This window comes from Lipotes vexillifer, unplaced genomic scaffold (genome assembly GCF_000442215.2).
Source record: "Lipotes vexillifer unplaced genomic scaffold, Lipotes_vexillifer_v1.1 scaffold53, whole genome shotgun sequence".
Taxonomy (NCBI): Eukaryota; Metazoa; Chordata; class Mammalia; order Artiodactyla; family Lipotidae; genus Lipotes; species Lipotes vexillifer.
This window is the reverse complement of record NW_006791814.1, coordinates 1803101-1821577: the sequence shown is the minus strand read 5'-3', so window position 1 is coordinate 1821577 and position 18477 is coordinate 1803101. Positions and strand designations below refer to the sequence as shown.

Genomic DNA, 18477 nt, shown 5'->3' with positions numbered 1-18477 from the left:
AGCATGTGGGATCCTCCCAGACCGGGGCATGAACCCGTGTCCCCTGCATCGGCAGGCGGACTCTCAACCACTGCGCCACCAGGGAAGCCCTCACACACTATTTTTTTTTCCATCTATCCATGCATTCATTTATTCAAAAGGGGTGATTCAAGCACATATGAAATACAAAGCCAGTATTGGGTTATGAAGATACAGACATGAATAAGATGCTACCCTTTACCTGGAGTAGCCCATCACCAGGTTGGAAGACAAGACATTCAAATTATCAGATGTAAAGGAGTCCAGCTAATAATAGAAGTGACTGACTAGCTGGGTGTGTAGTGGGATGGTGGGAAAGTAAGCAAGGAAGGTTTCACAAAAGAGAAGATGCTTGAACTGGGTTTTGAAGGATACGTAGGAGTTTACCAGCCAGACTCAGGTGGAAGAGAATTTCAGGCAGAGGGAACACTGTGTATATAGTCAGTCTCAGAAGTCTGTAACACCTGAAATTGCCTCTGGCATTGTGTTTAGTTGCTAATCACTGAAGTATTGTTTTAAGGGTAAGAAATGAGGCTGGAGGGGCATATGGGGTGAAATCATTAAGGACCTTGTACTAAAGAGTTTGGAATTTATACTGAAGTGACAGTGGCAAGGGGAGTAACTGGGTCCTATTCACATATTAGAAAGATCTCTCTGATTATACAGGAGAATGGATTGGAGGGGAAAAATCCAAAGCAAGAGGAGACCTGTGGGAAAGTATTTCTCCAGGTAAATTCACTATTTGCAAGAATCATGGCTGCACATTAGAATCACCTGGGGAGCTTTAAATACTACTGATGCCTGATTAGACTCTGATTTAATGGTCTGGGGTAGGGCCTGGGAGTTTTAAAGCTTCCCCAGACAATTCTAATGTTCAGCCATTACAAAACCTTAATCTAACTGTAACCTGAATCCTGGCACATAATGAGTAGCCAGCAGATTTTTTTGCCCAAAAAATGAGTATGAAAACATTCAGAGGGTGCTATTCTCGGTTTCATAGCACTTCAGGTGGATATTAGATGAGTAGTGGCTTTTATTACAGAGGGTTTCAGGTAGAAATCCATCCCCAGAATATCAGCTTAAACATCAAGAAGTCTAATGCTACCACTGAGACAAGCACTCCCCACCCCTGCAGAGAACCAGGAGTAATATAGGCCTGGCAAGTTGCCTGAAAGAGCTGGAGCTACCTGGCTCGGGTGAGACGATGAGGCCGAGGGCTGGAATCTGGGTTCTAAGAGTTCCATGCCGAAGCACGAACCATTTGTGGTCTGCAGACGGTCTGCACTGGTGGCAAGAGGGATGCAGGGTGACGGTCAATTATAATGAGTAAATACCGGACGAGTGGGGGAGGAAAGAGCAGAGACAAGCCCTCCATTTGCAGAACGAGCATGCTCCTATCTCCATAGCACTTTCCCACACTCAGATTTAGGGCAGAGCCTAGAACCTGTTTTGCTTCTCCTCTGGGGTACCAGTCTAAGGGTTTCTGACACACAAAGAACAACATTCTGATCAGGTAATTGCTGGGAAGGCACTCTGTTACCCCAGTCTAAAACCCTGGGCAAAACTAAGTTAGAGAACATGGCTTAGCCTAGGCAAGGACCTCTCACCCCATCTTCATTCAATCTGGTATGGCTAGGTAGCAGAATGGGCACCCATTCTATCTACCCAACCACTGCACAGAGGAGGATCATGGTCATGCTTCTAGAATAAAGGTCAGCAAACTACAGCCACAGGCTAAATCCAGCCCAACACTTGTTTTTTGTAAATCAATTTTTAGTGGAACACAGACATGCCCATGTGTTTGCATTGTGTCTAGGACTGCGTTCTCTCTACAACGGTGGAGTTGAGTATGAGTAGTTAGAACAGAGACTGCGTGGCTTACCAAGCCCATGCTGCCTATTATCTGACCCACTACAGAAGAAGTTTGCCAACTCCTGCTCTAGAAGAAGACCCACCCAGGCTGGCTTGGAAGAGATGTGGGAGACTGGAAGCAAGAAAGGGGGAATCATGCGTGGTCTGGGCTTTGAATAGACAGTGGTCCTGCCTGCCCATAAAACATTGCCTACTGAATGGCTGAATTTCTGACCCATCAGGTTACAGGCTTCTCCTTGCTTAGGATGTAGACCTGCTAAGAAATAGGTGGGCAAAGTCAAGGCTGGTGTATTAAGATGACTGGAAGCTCCTCTCCCCTGCACTGCTGACAGGGAGCTATGTAGACTGAAGGGGTAGCAAATTCAGTCTCAGAAGTAATGCAGGGGCCATGAGCAGGGCATCCAGCCTGTTCCACCAGAGACAGGGTAGGGGCAGTAGTCAAGGTGTGGTCTGACATTCATGCTTCTGCAGCTTTTCTGAAGCTGTTCCCACTCCCTGAAATGCCCATCTTCCTTCTCTGTGAGGTAAGTGGGTGCAGCCTCCCCAGTGTTTCCATAACACTTGGCTCATAACTCTGTTAAATCACGTCACATGGTTGTTTGCTCATCTGTCTTCTCTTAAACTGATGAGTCCCATCTCTTCCTTCCTTCTAACTCTGGCTCTGAACCTCTGTGTCCAACTTCCGGCTCAGTATCTCAGCTTGAAAGTTGACTAGTCATCTCAAACATGGCTGCTGCTCCTGTTTTTTTTTTTATTGTTTTGAACATGTTTAGAAGCAAGTGCTATACATGGTTCTAAGTATTCAATACTTTATGTACCCAGAACACAACATTTAATTCGGGCTTCCCCAAACCTGTTTCTCCCCCATCTGTTTCTTCTCCATCTCAATAAAAGATGCGACTCTCCACTCCGTTCTTTAACCAGTCAGCCTCCATCCTTCTCTTTCCTTCATAGTCCTCGTCTGTAGTAGATGCGCTGGTGCCCTGCCCACATCCCCTCCACACTCACTTTGCCCGTGTATGCCCGCCCAGTGCCCGCCTCCTGCAAGCACTTGCGACTTTTTGCCTGAGTACTTCCTTAAGACAAAAGAGTATGCACACCTTGTCTACAGAGCATGACAGAAGTGCCAAGGGATTTCCTAAGAGTTGTCCTCAATCAGTGATAGATGGGAACTGGGGGATAAATACCCCAACTCCCTTCTTCCTCTGGGAGAACAACTCTGAGCCATGAGATGGGCCCATGGGATTAAGCCTCAGGTGCAGTGGTTATTTGTTCGTTGATGTACCCTGTATTTATTGGCATTCTTCCCTCGATTGTCTGACTTTTCCCACTCTCCCACCCATGAGCTCCTTAGGCTTGCCTCCCAAACAAATCCCATACTAGAATCCTTGTTGCTGAGGCTGCTTCTGGGGGAGAACCAAAATCTGCAATATTCAGCTGAACATCCTAAAAGTAATCACTTCCCACCACGTCTACTGCACCATCTTGGTCCCAGGTACCATCATCTCCTGGCAGGGCTATTGTAACAACTTCCTAACTGATCTCCCTGCTTCCTCCCTGGGCCTCCTGGAGTCTCTATTCCATACGTGAGCCAGAATGTGCTTTGTAAAACATAAATCAAATTAGCTCTCTGCCCTGCTCAAAACCCTTGAATGGTTTCCTATCACACCTGGAATAATACCCAACTCCTTACCAGTGACCACAATGCCTTATAAAGCCTGAACTCTCCCTGCCTCTCCAGATGCTTTTGTCACTGCTTTCCCCACCTCATCCTTCAACATGGTCATTCGGTTACCACCTTTGCCTCCACTATCCTCTCTGCCTGGAAAACACTTCCCACTTTTCTTGGCATGACTGGCTTTTTCACATCATGAAGGAATTAGCTTAAATGTTACCTCCTCAGAGAAGCCCTCCCAGACTGTGCAATCCAAAATAATGCTCATGCACGATCACTATACCTCTACCCTGCTTTATTTTCTTCACAGAATTTTACACTATTTAAAATTATATATGTTTGCTTGTTCGTTTGCTGCATCTCCCAGTTGACTGAAAGCTCAAGGGGGCTTTGTCTATTTCGCTGTGTCCCAAGAACCTAGAATAGCACCAAACACATATTAGGGATTCAAATATCCATCAAGTGGATGAATGAACAAATGACTCCCCTACTGCACCAGATTTGAGCTCATGACACACGAAAGACATCAGTAACATTTGAGTCCCTGAACAGGTGAATAAGCCAGGGAGGGGACAAGTCTGTGTTCTCCCCAGGCCCCATCCAAGAACACACAGTCTTTTGCACTATGTGACCCATCACAGTGGGTCTCGTTTTCCCCGTGGACACCCAGATAAAGCTCCTATCTCAAGCCATTCTAATCACTCTGTCCTTTTTTTCTAGGCCTTACCGGAGGGGCAGACAGCCTCGTGGGACACAGCCAAAGAGGATGAAAACCGCAACAAGAATCGATACGGCAACATCATATCCTGTAGGTGACCTTCTGGGAGGGCTCCAGGCTTTGGGAACACAGACGAAAAGAAGCTATCACTATTATTTACCTGGAATTTGTTACCAAATAATCCTTGATGTTTCCAGATTTGGGTCCACATGCTAAGCGTGGAGCTCTGTCTCAGCCTCCCTGCCATCCCTGGCCTGGATGACAGAGCATGGCTGATCTCAGCCAGAGGGGGCAGGCAGGTAGCTGGGCGGGCATACATGGGCAAAGTGAGCTGGCACAGTAGATGCAGGAAACCTCTGAAGCTTGGATCTTGCCTGCTCAAGAATTCTTCAGGTCGGGGAGGAAGCCCAGCCACAAGGGTGTTCCCAGCAAGCCCCCTCTGCAAAAACCCATCGTGGCAGCATCCTGGGGTGGAGAGCAAGGTCCAGCCCGTGAAGGAGGGGCTGAGAACACCTAGGCGAGAGATGATGCTATTCCAAGGAGGTCGAGTCCCAAGCAAGGATGGGTGCTCAGAAGGAGCCAGGAACTCTGGCCTACAGCTGAGGGTTTGGGCCAGCTCAGGGCTCAGGGGAGCCCAAGGTTACCCTCTTCACACAAGAGGTAGAGTTTAGGGCATCACGACTCCTGCCAGACCCCACTGCTGGCTGGGGCAGGGCCCTGTGGCGAGTGCCTGCCACTCAGGGCCTGTGTCGGCATGGGTGTTTGGTGGCCCTGAGCCTGCAGCAGGAAGCTTGTTTTGTGTGGACCTGGGGGGAGGCGTGGAAGAACATTGCCTTTTGCTCAGCAGTGAGCTCTAGCGTTCCTGGAAGCACCCCCTGGTGTGTGATTTGATGAAAGCAGTGGCACAGAGTAGTTCGAGCCCTCTGGAGTCAGCCTGCCTGGGCTCCTATCCCAGCTGTGGGGCCCTGGGCAGGTGACCTGACCTCTCTGAGTTTCAGTTTTCTCGCCTTTAAAGTGAGGAAAAGAATAAAGATAGGATGGTTGATAAAAGGTTCGTAAAACCCTTGGCACGGTACCTGGCACCATTACTCATAGCCATAGAGTTACTTTCTCAGGGTCACTGATGAGCAGTGTGGATACACCATCCTCCTTATTTTAAGCAAAATTCACTGAATACCCATGTGGGGATGTGGAATAAGCCAGGCTGGGGCAGGGAAGCATAATCAGATGTCTATTTTGGAAGGATCACCAGGGCAGCTTATTGGGAAGGTGGATTTGATTGAGAGAGGCTGGAGGCAGAGAGACCACTTAGGCTACTGCAAGAGTCCTAGCAAGGGACGAGGGGGCCTGAACAGTGACAGTACTTGTGTGGGACCCTGCATGATATTCAGTGCTGGGAGGAGAGGGAGAGAGAGACTGCCATAGAACTACACACCACACACAGTACACACACAAGTATGACCATTGCCAAATACTGGTGTGCACAGCCTTCTACACAACATAAATACAGAGGACAAACTTACGTCATACAAAATGCTAAGCACATACTCTGATTAGAACAGGAGTCAACAACAACCCCTGTCTGCCATGGCACAGCCAACCTGGACCATTTGACATCTCACCAGTTGGGTACGAAGCATCTCTTGGTCTCAGTTTTCAGAGTAACCCAGTTCAGCCAAAAAAAAAAAAAAAAAAATCCTGAATAACAAATTATTTCTAGCACAGTTCAGTGTTTTGTTTTGTTTTCTTTAACTGTCTAGACATTGCCTAAGAAAAAGCTTAGAGGAAGAAAGCATAAGATACAGGCAGCTTGTAAAGGAAAAAAGGGGCAGAAGTTTTAGCTTAGCCGTTTCCTGTGCTGATTTAGAAATCGGCTATGAATAGGAGAACTAATCAGAAAAACATTTATAATTTGCCTCTTGGAAGAGAGTAATGAAGACGGCAAAATTTTTTAAAAAAAAAAAAAAAAAAAAAGATTTCTTGCAAATGTAGTGTTGGAAAGAGACGTTCAAACAGTCAGGAAATGTGTATGAAGACCTATGATGTGCGGGCCTCCTCTGAGCCAGGCCCTGTGCTGGGCACTGGGACACTCAGTCTCTGCTGCCAGGGAACTCGCATTCCAGGCACGGGTTCTGCTTGCTCCGACCATCCTGTGCTTGAGCACCATCGTGTACTAGTGCCCTCAAATACCTGGTCACTTGTCTGTTCCCCGTATCAGATGGTGAGTTCAGGTGGGATCCACTAAATTATAGGCTGTAAGACCTTGTGTACTCACTCTAAGCCTTGGTCTTCTCTCTGTAAAATGGATATAATGATGCAATAGTATAAGAGAAAATAATAATAGAAAAAATAAACAATTAGAGCACAGTAAAGAGACCCTGTCCCTCGAGAGACAAGGTCATCCAGGCCGGGCCAGGTATCTGGTCCAAAGCCTGAGGAGCCCAGGATGAAAGCCTTTGTATCTTTCTGGACGTCCCACTGCCCACCCTTTGCGCTCAGCATCCGTGCCCAAAGCCATCATCAGATCTCACCTGGCCTCTGCCCACCTTCTTCCTGGTTGTTCCACATCTACCTTGGCCCCCAAATGTATCCTGTCTGATCTCTGACAGCAGCCAGAGGGACCTCCTCAAAATATGAATTGAAACATGTCACTGTCCTACAGAAAACCCTTCAAATGGCTTCCTTCAGTGTTCAGCCCTTCTTTTCCAAAGGCCCTCAGCCCTCTCTCCATCGCATTTCACACTGTGTCCTCTCCACCACAAGTCTCCTCGGTTAAGCCCCACCGGCCTTTCAGTACCTTGAACTTTACACGCTCATCCGTGACACAGGGCCTTTGCATATTCTCTTCTCTCTATCAACGTGCCCGTCCCTCCTCTCTTTGCTCTGCTAAGTTCTACTTATTCTTCAGATCTTAGCTCAGGTATCACTTCCTCAGGGAATTCTTCTGACCATTATAATTTCGTCAAAACCCCATTATTCACTCCGAGAGCACAAGGCGTGTCTTCTTAGTTCTCATCACTATTGTGATATGAGAGCCTTTGCATGACTGTTGGCTGCCTGATCTCCTCACCAGAATAGGTGTCCTGCAACAACAGAGCTAGGGCTCTCTTGCACTTCTGTGTCCCCAGACCTGGCTTATGGCTGGTGCTCAGTAGACAGGACTGAATGTTGGAATGCACGGACTCCCTGCAAGGCCCCAAAGGGCTTGAGCCATGGGTCTCTCCCTTCTGGCTTCCCCCCAAAAATAGAGAGCACCCAGAGAGGATGGATGGAGGAAGTCTGAATCAGGATGACTCTAGGAACAGTGATAGTCGATCAAGGAAGGCATTCTGAGCCTGAAGGAAGAGGGTAGAGAGATGGGACACAGGAGGGAGAGAGGAGGACAGTCATATCCCCCTCAGGAGCCACGTCTGAGAAGGCAGGATTCCAGGCAGCAAGGAGTCCGTGTCCCATCCACACCCCACGGCTCCGCCGCCTCCTTGTGCAGTAACTCCTGCTGGCGCCCAGGGCCGGGACTAGGGTGAGGCAGGCGACGCACCCAGCATTCCAGGGTCTGCTGAGGCTCAGCTGTTGACCCTGCACCTGCCTGACCCTGAGAGCAAGCGCCTCCTTAAAGTGTGTGCCCTGGGGCCTCACTGGTTTCCCCCAGTCCTGCCCTGTCTGCATCTCTTTGCCTGAGGACCTTCTCCAAAGCTGGGGCAGGATGCTCTGCCCAGGCACAATGCTGTCTCTCCCTAGACCATGAAATAGTCCAGCTGCTCTTCCTCGCCTTCACTGTGTTGTGTGTTCTACACCTTTCTCCAGAGCGTCCATGGGGAGTGGGCTGCAGTTGCCCACCCTTCCTGGGCTGCCTTCTCTTGGCTGTCTCACTCCCCTCCCCCTTTCCTCTTGGTGTCCTCTTCTCTTGCTATGTAAACTGCTTGCACTGGAATCTCCTCATCTTGTATCTACTTCCGGGGAAACCCAAACAGAGGCAGAGGAAATTCAGACACCTAATGATACCGTCTTGGTGGGTTTAAAGAAACCTGAATCTCCTTTCTAATGCACGGGTCAGTAATTCTGCAGCAAATTGTGGCTGGACCGGGTCTGCCCTCAGACCTGAGAGGAGACAGTGCCAAAGTAACCAGTGCATCCAAAAGCAGTGCAAGGCATAAAGGGGAACCAAGAAAGAAAAAAAAAAAAAGTCCTGGAATTGAAATGAAAAAAGGAAAAGAGAAACAGCCCCAAGGATTGGAAAGTGTTCCTGCCCTTGTACGTTTCCCTCGGGGAGGCAAAGTCGTTGGGCACTGGCTTGATAAATAGAAACATTCTTGGTGCAAAAAGAAAACTGGGTGTGATTAGCATCTTAAGGAACCCAGGGCACTAGGAGGCTGGAGTGGAGGACAAAGGCCCAGGCCAGGGAGAACAGAGAAGATGAAAGGGGAAGAGAAGGAGGGAGGGTACAGTCTGCCAATGAAACAATGAAAGAGAAACCTTGGCTAAATACGCCCTTTCTTCCAAACCATTCTGTTTAGAAGTTAGCAAGAGAGACAGTGGGGTTTCCAGGGAGTAGAAAAGAAAGGAAGTGAAAGGAAATGAATGGGGAAAACAGAACAGAGAGGTCTTTACTTTTAAGTAGCCCTGGGGCATATATGGTGGACAAGGGGAAATTTCAAGGATACCGAGATTCCCCATGTCGAAGTTGCGGAGGGCGCTTCCTTGCCTGGAAGGAAATTACACAGAGGAGAGGAAGTGATCTCAGGGGTGCAGATTTTATCAAATGAGGCTTCCCTTCTGGCATCTGTCGGGGTCCCAGCAGGAAATAGATGGGACCTTCAGATAGTGTGATTTGAGAATAATTTAATCAAGTGACTTTTTTTTTTTTAATGAAAATGTGAGCTAGCTGTGGGAGACTACAGGGAATAGTGTGGCACCCTGGGGCTAAATGCCATGCCTAGGCCGCAGAGGATTCAGTAAGAAGAGATTCCCAGGACCCAGAGAGAGAGGACCTGGTCAGAGGTGTGACCTTTAGTGGCCTTGCAGCCAGCCCATGGTGACCCCCAAAAAGGGAGCTGAAGGAATAAGTACCTCGATGGCACTCCCCACTTAATCCAGTCTTCTGCCAGTGCTTTCCAGTGGCTGAACCCAGCCAGAGCCAGAGGACAAGGGAATCTGTAGACAGAGTCCAGTGGTTCTCAAAGTGTGGTCCCTGGAGCAGGAACACCTGAGAACTTGCTAGAAATGCTCATTTTGGGGTCCCATCTAGACCTGTCAAAGAGACATTCTGGGGGTGGCACCCAGCGGTCTCTGTTCTAAAAAGCCCACCAGTGACACTGATACACTCTCAGGTTTACGAACCTCTCATCTTTTTTTTCTTTTTATTAGAGAAAAGCTGATTTACAATGTTACATAAGTTTCAGGTGTACAGCATAGTGATTCAATAATTTTTTTGGATTATACTCCATTTAAAGTTATTATAAAATATTGGCTATATTCTCTGTGCTGTACAATATGTCCTTGTATCTTATTTGTTCTATGCATAGTAGTTTGTACCTCTTAATCCCCTACCCCTATCTTGTCCCTCCCCCTTCCCTCTCCCCACTGGTAACCACTGGTTTGTTTTCTATGCGAGTGTGTTTCTGTTTTGTTATAATCATTTGTCTTATTTTTTCGATTCCTCAGTGATAATATATAGTATTTGTCTTTCTCTCTCTGACTTATTTCACTGAGCATGATACCCTCCAGGTCCATCCATGCTATTGAAAATGGCAAATTTTCATTCTTTTTTTATAGCTGAATAATATTCCCTTGTGTATATATACCACATCTTCTTTATCCATTCATCTCTTGATAGACACTTGGGTTGCTTTCGTATCTTGGCTATTGTAAATAATGCTGCTATGAACATTGGGGTGTGTATATCTTTTCAAATTACTGTTTTCATTTTCTTTGGATAAACACCCAGGAGTGGAATTGCTGGATCATCTGGTAGTTCTATTTTTAGTTTTTTGGGGAACTTCCATGCTGTTTTTCCACAGTGGCTGCACCAATTTACATTCCCACCAACAGTGTACAAGGGTTCCCTTTTCTCCACATCCTTGCCAATATTTGTTGTTTGTGGTCTTTTTGATGATAGCCATTCTTACAGGTGTGAGGTGATATTACACTGTGATTTTGGTTGGCATTTCCCTGATGATTAGCAAGGTTGAGCGTACAAACCTCTGATCTTATCCACAGAGATCAGCTTCCAGTTTAGAGAGGCAGGTGCGGAAGGCTGAAGGGCAAACAAGAGACGCAGGACATTTTTATTTTCTGAGACTTCTAACCCCCTAATTTAAGACAAGCCACTGGGCTCAGGTGCATTGGAGTACTGGGTATGGAGTCCAGCAGACCCAGGTGCTAGTCTCAGTTCTGCCCTTAACCTCGTGCATGACCTTCAACAAGATCACTTCATCTCTCTGACACTTTGCACTTTCAGTGCAAAGGGTGCAAATTAAGATGAACAAATATTGACTCTGAACCTGGTTGTATAGCCTTTTAAACCTAGATGACACTAAGTCTAGCCTCTTTGAGTTCACAGGCAAGGAGCAGTGGTCCAGAGATGTAGAACCCTGCCCACGGTCACGCAGAGTCTGATGAACTCTTCAGAGAGGCTGTTTTCACTTCCAGGGAGGAGCTCAGATTCAAATCAAACTCAGGGGCTTCTTCTCAGAGCTGTTTCTCTGCTGATTTCTGGGGAGACTGTACTGGATGTCAAAATGGGTGCCTTGTTCGGTGTTCCCAGCTCCCCCTTCTCCTTGGCTGTCTCTGAGGGTGGCTCCTGCCTGGGCCTTACAGAGCGATCCTGGTGCAGAAACCTTCAGTGCCCTTGTTTGTCAGAGGACTTGTTCCGGTCACTGGAGCCCTCTCTGCCTGCTTGCCGGGACTGCCGAGAAATTAAATGTCCCCAGGAGCAGCTCTCAATCCGTGACTGATGGGGGTGCGGGTATAAGTACCCCAGGTCCCTCCCCACTGAGGCGGAATAACTTGGAGGTGTGTATTCACACTCTCTCCTGGAGTAGCAGGAGAAAGTAAGAAAGTAAGCCCCAGCTTGATGACACAACCCTCACTGGTTTCCTTCCTTTCTGCCTCTTACTTCCCATTCCCCTTCCGGTGTTTCCCAGGATCATCCCCCAAAGCAAGTCCTTGCATTTCAGTCCTTGTCTCAGTTTCTGCTTCGGCAGGAATCTGGATCAGAAACCTTCCTCTCTTTCTTCAGAAAGTCCCCTTAGTGGGGTGTGGGCTGGACATCCTGCTTAGGATGAATCCACAAATTCATCAGATAGGCCGCTGTCCCCCTAACTTCTCTCAGTGCTCTGCGCCTCTGTGCTTAAGTCCCCTCTATGGCCCCAAAGATTTCATCTGTTGGAGCAGCTCCTCACGGGGCCCTGCAGAATGGAGCAGCCCATCCTCAGCCAGCAGGGAACTGGCAGCACAAGGAGACGCACAGAATGTCGGGCTGTTTCCCTGTCATACCCAGGCCACCTGCTACCTTGGTAATGGTAATTCAATCAAGATTGAATAAGGAGACCTTTAGCTTCAGTGGGGTACCTGGGCAGTCTCGGCAGGATTACCTCGCTCTCCACTCGTGCAAGATGATGGCCTTAACATTTCCAGTACTTCTAGGAAATGACCTTTCAGCTCCACAATTCATTGTAATGAGTCAAATCTCTTTTCTCTGAAAAACTGCACCTTTTCTTTACCTTCCTCAGTGCCCAGAAGACAGGAGGAAAGTACATCCTGTATCCAAATGATATTGTCTTCCCCGCCCCACCTCTCTGAAGTGATTCTCTAAGTGGATGTGACTTGAGAAGACTGACTTAATGGGTTACCTCTGATGATGGAGGAGGAAGGAACTGTGGTTTGCTTTGAGAGTTAGAGCTGTGCATGGGAGGACACTGAATCCTCTCCCCTGGCCAGGGATGGGGGGTGGGACACACAGTGGGATGGGACACAGTGTCAGAGTCAGAACCGGCGTGGAGGGGTGTAGAGGCAGTGTGTCTTGGGGTTCCCGGAGAGGTAGGGACCCCACTACTCTACAAGGAGGCTCTCAGCCTTACACCTTCTAAGTTGTTAAACTGCTTGGAGCCTTGATTTTCTCAGCCACAAAATGGGTTATGATGAGAATCAAATGGCATAGCATCCATAGGCTTGTAGAATGGTGCCTGGAGCATCTTATGCACTCCACAAAGATAAATTTCTGTTCCTTACACCCAGCACAGGTGAGTCTCTAGTCTCACGGCCTAATTCCAGTAAAAACTTTTGGTCTTTCCCAAGACAAATTGAATAGCCAAGGCACCCCCTATGCTAAATAACTGAACATCAACTGGTCTTGAAACCTGAGTGTGCGTCAGAATCTCCTGGAGGGCTTGTTAAAATACAGATTGCTGGCCTCCACCCCAGAGTTTCGGATTCGGTGGGGTCTGGGCTGGGACTCCAGTATCTGCATTTCTAACAAGTTCCCAGATGTCATTGACGCTATTGGCCAAGGAACTATATTTTGAGAACCACTGGTCTAGAATTACAGTAAAACTGAATTTACACATTTGCATTGATTTCTTACAATACACCAGGTGCCTTCATATCTAAGTGCTTTTCATCCTTGCAACAATTCTGCAAAGGTAGAGAGGATTTTGATGTTGTCGTTGGGTAAACTGAGGCTCGGGAAGGTACATCAACTGCTCTGGGTGATGGACTTAGTGACAGACCTCAGGTCTGCCTTCAGAGCCTTCCCAAGCCCTCCCTCTCTCGTGCTGAAGACAATGATTGGCTGCCAGTCTTGGGTCTGCAGGTGGGGTGAGGGGTCAGCTGTGAGGCGAGGAAGAATTTGAGCACAGGGTCTAGGCATACTATGCTAGCCTTGTGTAGAGGAAAGAGCCTGGGTCCCAGGCCAGGTTACCTAAAATCAATTGTATGGCTAAAAGCAAGGGACCGGCTCCTTTCTGGTTCTCAGCCTTTCAGACACAAATATGAACTCATATATTGAACAGATAATTATTGAGCACTTACTATGTGCCATACACTATAGAGGAGTTCAGTAAATAGGGTGCCCGTTCTTAAATAGGGCGCGAAGGAGAGCCATGGGTTAGTCAGATCGTCGCAGAAATAAAACTGCTCTAAGAGCTCTGAAGACAAGTACAGGGAGCTATTGGAGCCTGGGGTGGAGAGATCATAGAAGGCTTCCTGAGGGAGGAAGATGGAGCTGCAGAATGAGACGTTGCCAGCCTTATGGGGTTGAGGGCATTCCTTTCATGTGCAAAGGCCCTGTGGTCAGAGCGGACATCATGCATTTGAGCAACAGAAAGAAGGGCACGGTTTTCAGAGTAATATGTGGGGAGGGGGGCATGAGGCTGGACTTGGGAAATAGGTCCCAAACCAGATCATGCAAGGCATTGTGGGGTCTGGTCAGGCTTTGTTCTCTTGTCAGTGATATCTTGGAACTGATTCATACCAGCTTGCAAGAGATGATGGTTAACTTTTTCAGGAATTTTGTGAGCCAGTTGATACCATGTTGGTAGCTTGAAATCCGTCATGGTGGGAGTATTTCTATCACAGAAATCAGATGTTACAGATCAGGGCCATTTCTTCCTCTAGAGAGCTCTTTGTTAAACTTTTACAACCTACCGCTGGGCTTTGTTCGAAAACTACAAGGAACAGATTGATTCTACAGGGGCAGTATTTCTGTTCCCCTTGAGTTGTGTTCCAGGGAGCTCTTTGGATCTCCGTGTCTTTGCAGTTGTGCCTCCTCTCTACCAGTGGCCACTGGTTCTCTCCTCCTCCGTGCAAGCCAGTGCTGGCCCACCTCCTACCTCAGCTGAGAGCTGGGTGAAGCCAGGCTCCTGCACCTCCTCTTACCTCACCGTTGAGGAGTTTGTTTCTCCTCTATATGACTTCTTCACTCGTCTTGAATATCAAACAAGGAGTGCCAGATCAGCTGTTTCTCAAGCTTGCAAAATGTAGATAGAGCATAATGAACTTTCTGGGCTGCTTGTAAATTACTTTGTATAAACTCCTTTACATCGCCCACTGCCCCATCTTTCTTCATGTGCATGTGGACAAACACAATTTTTTTTATCCTTCTAATGATATAAAGTTAGAAGGAGAAGGGGACACAGAATAATATTAGCGTCTCCCAGAAGGAATAAATCAACCATGGAGGCAGTGCTACTCCTTGCAATGCCTTTCTGGTGGACCTATAGCTGAATTCTGCCCTTTCATGAATACGCACAGTAACTCTTTGCCTCTGTAGAAAGATGGATTTACATTTTGTACAGAAGGGCAAATGGGAAGCACTAAGTCTCTAACCGTCTCCTCCATCAGCTCGCTGCCTGCCTCACATCCAGCCCAGAACCGCCATTCATTAAGCACCTGCTGCATACCAGGCACTGTCCTCACACTTTTTTTAAGAGCAGTTTTAGTTTCAGAAAAATTGAGCGGAATGTCCAGAGTTCCTGTTTACTCCTACCTCCCATCCCCCCTCAGTTTCCCCTGTTATTAACATCTCGCATCAGTGTGATACGTTTGTTACAATTGGTGAACCAATATTGATCCTTTTTTTTTAATAAGGTAGTATCTCATTTTTTTATTGAAGTTTAGTTGATGTACAATATTATATGTTACAAGTGTACAATATAATGATTCACAATTTTTAAAGGGTATACTCCATTTATGGTTATTATAAAATACTGGCTATTTTCCCTGTGTTGTACATTGTATCCTTGTAGCTTATTTTATACATAACAGTTTGTACCGCTTAATCCCTCACCCCTATAATGACCCTCCCCCTTCCCTCTCCCCACTGGTAACCACTAGTTTGTTCTCTGTATCTGTGAGTCTGCTTCCTTTTTGTTATAATCACTGGTTTGTTGTATTTTTTAGATTCCACATATAAGTGATATCATACAGTATCTGTCTGTCTCTGTCTGACTTATTTCACTTAGCATAATACCTTCCAAGTCCATATATGTCGTTGCAAATGGCAAAATTTCATTCTTTTTTATGGCTGAGTAATAGTCCATCACATATACATATACCACATCTTCTTTTTTTTTTTTAGTGTTTTTTTTTCCTCAACATTTTTATTGTAGTATAATTGCTTTACGATGGTGTGTTACTTTCTGCTTTACAACAAAGTGAATCAGTTATACATATACATATATCCCCATATCTCTTGCATCTCCCTCCCTCCCACCCTCCCTATCCCACCCTTCTAGCTGGTCACAAAGCACCAAGCTGATCTCCCTGTGCCTTGCGATCCATTATTACTAGCTAAAGTCCATAGTTTACCTTCGAGTCCACTCTGTGTTGTGCAGTTCTGTAGGATTTAAAAAATGTACAGTGACACATATCCACAATTACAGTATTATACAGAAGTTTCACTGCCCTAAAAGTTCCCTGTGCTCTACCTAGTCATCCCTCCCCACAGGTCCCTGGCAACCATGGATCTTCTTACTGCCTCCATAGTTTTGCCTTCTCCAAAATGTCACAGGGTTGGAATCATACACTGTGAAGCCTTTCAGGCTGGGTTTTTTCACTTAGCAGTATGCGTTTATGTTTCCTCCATGTCCTTTCCTGGTTTGAGAACTCATTTCTTTATATTACCAAAGACGTGGATGTACCGTGACTTGTTTGTCCATTCACCTATTGAAGGACATCTTGGTTTTTCTTAAGTTTTGGCAGTTGTGAGTAAACCTGCTATAAACATTCATGTGCAGGTTTTTGTGTGGACGTATGTTTCAGCTCATTTGGGTAAATACCAGACAGTAATTGCTGGATCATATGATAAGAGTGTGTTTGGTTTTGGAAGAAATTTCCAAACTGTCTTCCAAAGTGGCTCTACCATTTTGCTTTCCCATCAGCAATAAGTGAGAATTCCTGTTGCTCTACATCCTCGCCAGCATTTGGTGTTGTCAGGGTTCTGGATTTTGGCCATTCTAGTAGGTGAGTAGAGGTATATTTCTGTTGTTTTAACTTGCAGTTCCTAATGACATGTGATACTGAACATCTTTTCATATGCTTATTTGCCATCCATATATCTTTTTTTCTTGAGGTGTCCGTTCAGATCATTTGCCCATTTTTTAATTGGGTTGTTTTCTTATTGTTGAGTTTTAAGAGGTCTTTGTATACTGTGGATACAACTCCTTTATCGGGTAGTCTTTTTCAAACGTTTTCTCCCAATCTGTGGCTCATCTTTTCATTCTCTTAACGTCCTCACACTTTTCATGCCTGCATTTTCTCATTTAATCCTCCCAACATTCTGTGAGCTATATAGTATTGAGCCATATAGCATTTTCCTAAGAAAACCAAGGCTTAGAGAGATCAACTGACTTGCTAAGTGATGGAGCTAAGATCTGAACCCAGATCTGACCCATAGCTTCAGACCTACCGTCACCACGTCTGCTGCCCTACTTGCCACAGGTTAGCCCAGGTGGGAATAAATCTTGATCATTTTGTACTAAAGTACCCTTTCACAGTCTCAGAAGATAGTCTCTATTTGGATGCTCTGCAGAGCCCGGCATGGTGACTTGCATCTAAGTACCTGAATAGGGCGTAGAAAGCCCTCCTCAATCTAACCCCACCTACCTCCTCTGCCTCTTCTCCCACTGCTAATTGCCTCCCATTCCATGTTCACAAGACAAGAAGCTGTTTGCAGGTCGCCAGTATGCTTGCTTTTCCAGGACCTCTGCTCTCACTCTTGCTGTTCTCTCTGATGGAAAGACCCTTCCTCACTGCCCGTTGGTCAAGCCTTACTTTCAATTCCTCATTCACATATCACTTCACAAAGCCCTCTAGTCCCCACTTTCTAGACCTTGAAATTTCACTTCTGCGTACAGTCTGTCTCCCCCACTACATTGACAAACTCCCTGAGCACTTGGAAAATACTTTCCAAGTCCCTTCAACAAGCCTGTGTGTAGTAGGTGCTCAGTGAATTTGTTCTTAATAAATGAATAAAGAGGTGAAATTGACAAACGCCATCATCTGGTGGTTAGGGGCACCTCTCATCTTTAAGAATATTTAACTAAAAGAAATAAGTTTGTTTCTTTTCTTTTTCTTGTTAATCATATTTGCTTTCAGACTTTCAATTTCATTTTATATTAATGAAAATTCCCTTTCAACGTTTTACACCAGAATATCTGTTTCCAGTGCTTTAGACCTCAAGGGCAGGCATAACTCAATAAATAAAGGAGATTTTTTTGAATCGATAAATCATTAGTGAGACCAATGAGTGAAAACACATTACACATTTTTCACTTTTTTGAGCCTTACAGTTTTGGTAACCGCTGGTAACAAGGCTTTTAACAGTCTGAGCTCAGAGTCAGCTGCTGGGTCTTGTCTGAACCCCTGCTGGGTGGATGTCCCCCAGGACGTCCCACTGCAGGAGCTGGGGACCAGACACTTGCACAGACTCCAGTACCTGCGAGATGCTAGAAGTCCAGGGACAGCATATCGTGTGAACAGAGCAGGGATTCAGGGTCAGACAGTCCTAAGATAGAATCCCAGCCACTTGTAGGCCGTGTAATGTTGGAAAGTTGCTTAATCTCTCTGAGCCCCAGTTTCTTCATCTGTGAAATGGGAAGAATAAAAATACTACATCATTAGTATAATAATCTGTGGAGCAATTTGGAGGAATAAATGACTGAGTGAGATAATGTATGTGAAGCCTCTGGTATCTGCCATCAACTCCATAAAGATTAGCTTCAAACTCCTTCCTCACTTCACACCCCACTCCACCACCCACCCAAAGGGATCACTTAGACCTCCCTCCCACTCCCTCTGGTTGATTCCACGGAAACTCTTCCCCATGATGAGTAGGAAACATGGCATCCAGTGTAGCTCAGTATCTAGCACAGTGCCTGCCATATGGCAGATGCTCACTTAACTATTTTTGAATTGATTAATTAGTTAATGAATGAATGGATGTGGGGCGGTGTCCTGTCCAGCCCCGGTCTGCTTGTCCATCCTTGGTCCCATTCCTTGCCTTCTCCTGCTCAGCTTTCCGTCATAGGGATCTGACCCTTGCAGGTTGCATTTCTCAGCCTCTCTTGTCAGCTGGCTGCTGTTTGGCCAGTGACGTGCACTGGTGGGAGATTGGAAGGTGGGAGAAAGGAAGAAGCCGGGGTATTTCTCCCTCTCTGTCCCAATCAGAGGCACCTTCTTGAACAGTGAGGGAGTCTCC

General features: G+C 46.4%; 1 protein-coding gene across 1 annotated transcript in view; it reads left to right on the top strand.

The window, feature by feature from the left end:
- Window positions 1–18477, top strand: part of PTPRT (protein tyrosine phosphatase receptor type T) — an 804737-nt gene that overhangs the window by 730802 nt on the left and 55458 nt on the right. The window contains exon 19 of the mRNA XM_007464800.1: window positions 4286–4373. Coding sequence (XP_007464862.1) covers window positions 4286–4373 — 88 coding nt within the window. The remainder of the gene's footprint in view (window positions 1–4285; window positions 4374–18477) is intronic.